Genomic DNA, 7,495 nt, shown 5'->3' with positions numbered 1-7,495 from the left:
CTGCCAACTTACTGAGGGTGCACTCAATTGCCTCTTCCAAATCATCAATAAAGATGTTAGAACCGGCCCCAATACCAAGCCCTGGGGAGCACCACTGGTGACCGGCTGCCAACTGGATTTAACTCCATTCACCACCACTCTCTGGGCTTGGCCAGCCAGCCAGTTTTTCACCCAGCGAAGGATGTGCCTGTCCAAGCCATGAGCTGCCAGCTTCTCCAGGAGAATGCCATGGGAGACAGTGTCAAAGGCCTTGCTGAAGTCCAGGTAGACAACATCCACAGCCTTTCCCTCATCCACCAGGTGGGTGACCTGGTCATAGAAGGCGATCAGGTTGGTCAAGCAGGACTTGCCTTTCATGAACCCATGCTGGTTGAAATGATAAAAGAGAAGAGATTCTATAGAAATGCATAATTGTAGAATTATAATAATTAAACACTGAATTATAGTTTATTCCTTACATTTTACAGAACTGCTAACATTTTGACCTGGGTTTTCTTTCCCAGTGTTCCCTGTCCATAGTGGGAGATTAGCTATGCTTACCTAACTTGTTTGCTCTCCTTGTAGTGTCCCCTAGGGCATCTGCCTATGCGCGAGTCCAAAGTGAAAGAAGTAGACCGTTCCTGTGACTCTGATGAAGATTATGAAGCTGCTGGTGGAGGACTTCTGTCATCCCACTGTACGTTGGTGATTCACCCACAGGACCAGAGTCCCACATACTTACTCATTCGCACCAAACAAGAGAAGGTATAAAAGGCTTGCTCTCTTTCTGGAGAGCAAGAGTCTTTTTGGTATCAGCAAACAGATGGGGCATACAGAGCGAACCTGTTTGCAGAAAACAAGGGTCTGAATTGACCCATACTGTTCTCATCCTTATGCCTAGAATACCTGGCTGTACCATCTGACCGTAGCAGCTGGTAGCAGTAATGCCACTGTGGGCACATCATATGAACAACTCATTGGAAAACTGTTGGATGCAGAAGGAGACCCTGGTAAGTAGAAACCACAAACTCTTCCATGGTAGCAAAGCATAAGGAAGGGTAATTTCAATTCCCAGTTTTAATCCAACCAAAGGTGAGCGAAGGAGATTCTCAGTAGAATAGGATATGATACAGCATCCTTCTCCCTTACCTAGTTCCACAGTAACATCTCCAGAGAGGATACAGGCATTGTAGTAAAACTAGGCAAGTCCATCACATTGTCACATCATTTATCAAAGCATCTGAAACATCTGTAACATTAATTCAAATTAAAATAAAGAACTTGAGCTTTAATTTTGCCTGTTATGGTTGGTCCTGATTTTCCTTTCCTGGGAATCTTGACCATACAAACACATGCCGTCTCCTCTAAATATGCTCACACACACTTGCCTTCACATCTGTTCCTCTGTCTGCACATATAAATCCTCACACATACATCCATGCTCATCTGTTCCTCCTCATCTTTGGTACTTGCTCATTCATGTGTGTTTATGTACCATGTTCTCAAATGTGTATGAACACATGCGTTTGTACTTAATACTCTTCCTGCACGCTCACATATTCCTAGACCTATATGTGAACCTTGCTTACTGTTGAATGGTGACTTGCACCAACAAAGACCCCCACTGCAGGTGGGTGCCTTGGCAGAGTTTGTGTCTCTTGTTTGAAAATGCAGCTGAGCAGTTTCTCACCAAAATCCAGCTGATAAGCTCTGACATAGCAGGATTCAGGATGGCAGTACTTCTTTCTGCTGATGGCTAATGCTGCTGGTGACTCCTTGTTCATGGCAGGCTTTGCTGAAATCAATGAAGTGGCACCGAAGACAAATGTGGCCTAGTGCAGTGCTGCTTCCCTGGGTACTTTGCCATTTTGGTAAGGCTCCTTTTGAACGTGGACACTGTTATCTTTCTTCTGTTTCTGACACTGCATGTTTTTGCCCATCTGCACCTCAGATTCTCCTCTGTGGAAACATCCGATGTTGTGTTACAGTAAAGATGGGTTGCACACATCCCTGACCACTCTGCCATCAGAGGCTCTACAGACTGAAGCTCTGAAACTTTTTAAGGTATTTAAAGGGACATTGCATGGTTTTGAATTCTTTTGCTCTGTTGTTGGGGCAACGACATTGTTTGGTCATGTTGTTTGTCACAATATTTACTGTCACCATTGGTTGCTTTAGACAGGCATGCTGGGTCATTTAATTACAATAGGACGGTCAGATATTAGGTGTCATTCATTCTCTGGAAGTTTCCTTGTAGGGAATCTGGGTTTAGGAGCAATGTCCCCCACAGGCTTTATGCTTCAAAGTTAGCCTTATCTTCCTCTTTCCTCTCCAATAGTTGGATTGAAGGAAACAGAAACAAATTACTGGCAAACAGTTGTGTTAGTAAAACCAGTGGTGAAGCCATTGGAGATTTGATTCTTGCACTCTACAAGTATAAGATCAGCAGTAAGGATGGACAGTCTTAGCAAGGTAAAGCACAGGCATGGAAGGCACGAAGCACATTTTCCTCTCAATTCTCTTACTGGCTTCTGAGCTCCTCAGGTAGGGGGAGACTGAGTGAATTTTCTAGTTGCCACAACTAAAGAGGGAGGGATAGGAATTAAGTATTTACCCTCCTCCCTCCTCTCAAGGTTATTTAGAAGAATTCATTAATTGTCTGTAACACATCTGGGGAACCTGGTCTGGAAAGTACCAGAGAAGAGTTGCTGTATTCATGGCATTGACTAACTTCCACCCTTTTACAGTCCTGTCAGCTGTTCATCAATGTCCCTGTGGAGGCACCCTCTATTGATTACCACGTGTCACTTGCCCAGACAGCGCTGCAGGTCTGCTTGACACATACTGAGCTGCAGAATGAAATTTACTGTCAGCTTGTTAAACAGACCAGCTGCCGACAACCCCAGAACCACTCAGTCATTCAGGTCAGTTCCTCTTATGACTTCCACTCTGCAAATAGTTTCTATTTAATTCTATGTTTTTAATAATTAGCAATTGGATTGGTTCTCATAAAATTGTGTAAATGCTAAAGGTGTGCTGGAGGAAGGAGAATCTCATAGAATCAGAATCACAGGATTGTCAGGGTTGGAAGGGACCTGTGGAGATCATCTAGTCCAACCTCCCTGCCAAAGCAGGTTCACCTACAGCAAGTTGCAATCTTGGCATTGATGTGCAAATAAAAACATTGAGAATGTAACTACTTGAAAAATAGATTTTAGTTTGAATTTAACCATTTACCAGTTGCAAGTGGTCTATTCGGACCACATTCAGAATCAAAATTCATAGCTTGTGTTGGCTAGCTATAGTTGTCACACGGTATTAATTTTGTTTTCCATTTTAGTTAATCAACAGCATGCAAATCATGAATATTACTGTTAAGCATGAAATCTGATTTTTGCACTATAATTACTGGGTAAATCAAATTAATAAGTTACAGCATGAATGTACATACTTGATTGTAATATTCCCAGCTCAAATGAGAAAATAAAATCTAGTTGAAGAATAATGGGTCTAATTTGAAACAAAATTCCCCAGTATATTCTTTGTTATGATTTGCAGTTACAAGTAGAAAATAAGTACTAATTTAAGTCCTAATTGTTCATTTGGCTCTGGTTACGCTAGACAAAATTTTGAAAAGTAGCCAATCATTTAGAACACCTCTTCTTAGAGTCCACGTTGAGATACTGAAGAGCAGTCTGTCCTCTGACCATCGCTTCCCATTGAAGCATCTTGAACTACATGTCTAAAAATGGTCACTCCCAAAAGCACTAGTCATCCTCCAACATTTTGGTTGCAATATTCTATGAAGGACAACCGGCAAGAACAACAGAACAGGAATGATGTCCAGTTTTATGTTCACAGTGCTGGCAACTCCTGGCTTTGTGTGCTCCTCTATTCCTGCCTCAACATCACTTCCTCTGGTACATCAAACAGCACTTGCAGCGACATGCAGACCCCAGGTAAAGACTGCAACAGCGTTTTCTTCTGCTAAGCTGATTGCCTTTTGCATCCACTACAGATAAAGATGGAAGCAATTTTGTAACTTGCACCTGCAAAAATAAGTTAGGGGAGGGACAGAAGATTCCCAATGGTATCAAGCTGTTCCCCTTCAGTCATTCACATTAATTTGTCACTTATATTAAGCTAGTTCACAAAACTGAGTAACCTACTCTAGCAAAAGAACTTTTTGCAGATATAACTGGGGCTACATAGGGAGTTTTTTGCTGATGCAGTTACTTTCTTTTCTTCATAGACAGACCAAAGTAATTATTTAGAATGAATTATTAAAATTTTAGGTGATTACATCCTGCTGTCAGGTTAGCAGGCATACTGACAGAACAAAAGTGAGGCAGAGAATATCTCAGGGAACCCTAAAAAGTTGGGAAAAACTAAAAAACCTGAAATACAGGCTAGTACTGTTTTCTGTTACCTCTTTGGTGTGTTACACTTTCCCCTGTAAGAAAGCGGTGCAAAATCTACTGTAACAGCAATAAGTTGTTCTCCAGTGTTCATGCTGTGCTCTTTGTTTCTTTCCATGGTGATCTGGTCTTCAGCATAATCTCACTGTGTCCTTGGGAGGGAGGTCCTAGCTAGAGATGTCTAGTTGTCTGTTGCAACAATGTACTGTTGCTAAGACATAGGTAAAAGAGTGGTTTCATTTCAAACAAATATTCACATTCAAATACTCAGCCTAAGTCTGCCTTGGAACTCAAGCTAAAAGTCTCCTGGTATTGCAAAGGAAATCTGCTTGCTCCTCCTATGAAGTTTTTTTTATTATTACTATTTTCTTATATGCTGCCTTACATTTGCTATTTCTTCTCAGAAGCAAAAATGCAGATACCAGGCACTCCTCGATGTTCAGGCTTTCTTTCCATTGGCTAAGGTAACATGTTTAGGGATCTTCTGGCTTGTACTAGAAACCATCTTTTCAAACTTGTTCATTACCAGTCCCCAAACTGGCCCATTCAACTCAGTAGTGGAGCTGCTCTACTGTTAGGAACTGTTGAATTTCATAAGGATGTGCTGGGTTCTGTGAAACTGATTTAATGCATCAGTTTCAAGCATTAGCATTCTGATGGTCTGCCAGGTTCTTAGCTCAAAAGTACCTTTATCAACAAATAAACTTTAAGCAGAAACAAAGAGGAAATGTATTTATACAATCCAGCTATGAAACAAATATTAGGGCTAGAAAAAAAACATACAGAAATTACAGCAAACTGTGCTTATATTCATCTGTAGTTTAGATTAGATTTAGAGCAGTTGCTAAAGGGACTTATTTTAGCTTCTTCTGCCTAGCTTTAGGAATACTTTTCTCTCTTTAGACGGAGCAGGTACGACTGTTTCTTGACCAGTTAAATAGATATGCTTTCCCTGTTTCCTACAGCAAACAAGACACTAGAATGTTTACACTGCATAATGTCTATGGTCTAAATTTACACTAGATCTTCATTCTAAGTATTGTTTTTCATGAAAGGTGACCTTAAAGTATATATCCAATCTCTAAGGGAGGAAGAAAAGTGAGGCGCAGTTTTCTAGGTGAGAAGACACAGGGCTCAGGAGCATTTGGAAGCCAGACACAACAGCTTCTTGTTGAAGCAAGATTCTCTATTTGAAAATCATTCAAACGCATTACTGGGGAGGTGAGCAATATATTGTTACAGTGAAAAGCCAGAGCTCCTGACTTCCATGTTGCTTGCAGGGATTTAACTGGAGATTACATCATGTACTGAACTCCTGAAGGCATCTTGAATGGAATTAGTTTCCCCTGCAAAGTGATAGTACGGTTATAAATCTATATCAATCCTTCAATTTCAGAACTTATTCAGTATATACATTCTTAACATTTTTGCAAAAGATGTAATTGACTGTTCCTGCCTGGTGTCAAGAGACAGTTAGATCCTTTTGGTGCTGTTCACTGGAGCACTCTACTCAGTAGACAGTAAACTGATCATGTTAGTAGCTATCCCTTTACTGTATTGAACTGTCAACAAATCTGAGCCTGCTTTGAATCTCTGTCAAGTCATCTCTTGATTGGCAGATAGGGTTAATACATGGAAACTTGTAATCTGTATAACCATGTAAATTGATAAACACAATTTCTGTAATCCTGTAAGTGAGACTAATGCCTTACAACTTATTAATAATACTTAGCAGGACTTGACATGTTAGTAACTAAATTCTGCTGCATGACAGCGAGTTTGAGGGTGAACTGGTCTTGGTTGAATGGATACTATGATGGCAACAGGGTACAGAACAGGATATTCCTATACTATGTCCAGTCCATCTAGGAGCAGGGAATGCTCTTGTGCTTCCTAAAGAGTCCATTGTCTACTTTTATCTTATGGATCCTTGGAGCTCAGGTTTGTGTTGTAGACTAACAGGTCAAGTGAAAAGCTGTTGAGATGAACTGGGGTGCTTGCACAGAGATGTGTCTTTGCTTGAGCAAAAGCCTGAGGGAGGAATGCTTTGTTATGGCATGGGAAATGGAAGAGGACATGGCATTTAAAGCATGATTTTGGCTTATCTCCATCTCTTTGCCTAGGAGTGAAATAGGCAAGTATGCCATCTACTGCCAGAGATCAGTAGACCGCACCGTGCAGACTGGCGAGCGGGAAGCCAAGCCCTCCCGGATGGAGATTGTGTCAATCCTGCTGAGAAATCCCTACCACCACTCACTCCCCTTCAGCATCCCAGTGCACTTCATGAACGGAACCTATCAGGTGAGCCACCACAACTGCCTTTCTTCTGGGCACTACAGGACCGCACCATAACCTTCCTCCTTCATATGCGTGGGTGGCACCGTGGTGTTTATATTTATCAGATAACAGGAGATAGACACTATTTCCCCTCCTTGCCATTTTAGCCTTTTTTCCTGAGAAAATGAAAGGAACCCAGCTACAGCTCTACAGGCCTTAGGAAGAAAGGGTAGCTGGGGAAAAGGGAGAGGTGTTGTAAGTGTCTCAGTATGAGAAGGAATGCAATGTGAAGGGAGACAATATCCAAGTGCTGTCACTGGAGCTGGCAGTCAATAATGAGGCACCAATCTGTAGGAAATCAGGCTTCATTAGTTGTGATACCCATCAGTGTCATGTTTCTTGAAAGTTATCCTCAATCAACTCCTCCTTCATTGCAGGTTGTAGGTTTTGATGGTTCCTCAACAGTTGATGAATTCATGCAGCGACTGAACCAGGAGACAGGAATGAGGAAGCCATCCCACATGGGGTTTTCTCTGTTCACAGATGATCCTTCTGGCAGGAATTTGGAACATTGTTTGCAGGGCAACATGAAGGTTTGTTTTGGGGTTTTTGCGTGGTTTTTTTTTTTCTTTTTTCTTTTTTTCCCCTCTGCTACATTCAGCATACATCTTCAAAGAGCTGCTAAATGGCTAATAAATTTTTATTAATGCAGCAAGATCAAATACACTTGGGTATTGTCTGTCTAGATTAGTATTCAGAGATGAGATAGTAATTCCTGCACTTGGGTCACAACACCACCATCTGATGCTACAGGCTTGGGA

At 41.5% G+C, this 7,495-nt stretch overlaps 1 protein-coding gene across 1 annotated transcript in view; it reads left to right on the top strand.

Annotated features, from left to right (window-relative positions):
• Positions 1–564: 564 nt before the first annotated feature.
• Positions 565–7,495, top strand: part of PLEKHH1 (pleckstrin homology domain containing, family H (with MyTH4 domain) member 1) — a gene marked incomplete at its 5' end in the record, with an annotated part of 16,426 nt that continues 9,495 nt past the window's right edge. Inside the window, 7 exons of the mRNA XM_009709849.1 lie at positions 565–744; positions 881–989; positions 1,931–2,043; positions 2,727–2,903; positions 3,841–3,938; positions 6,521–6,698; positions 7,112–7,267. Of these exons, the coding sequence (XP_009708151.1) occupies positions 565–744; positions 881–989; positions 1,931–2,043; positions 2,727–2,903; positions 3,841–3,938; positions 6,521–6,698; positions 7,112–7,267 (1,011 nt within the window). The remainder of the gene's footprint in view (positions 745–880; positions 990–1,930; positions 2,044–2,726; positions 2,904–3,840; positions 3,939–6,520; positions 6,699–7,111; positions 7,268–7,495) is intronic.

This window comes from Cariama cristata, unplaced genomic scaffold, assembly GCF_000690535.1.
Source record: "Cariama cristata isolate BGI_N322 unplaced genomic scaffold, ASM69053v1 scaffold12281, whole genome shotgun sequence".
Taxonomy (NCBI): domain Eukaryota; kingdom Metazoa; phylum Chordata; class Aves; order Cariamiformes; family Cariamidae; genus Cariama; species Cariama cristata.
Note: the sequence above shows the minus strand (reverse complement) of the source record. Positions and strands in the feature narration are given on the sequence as shown.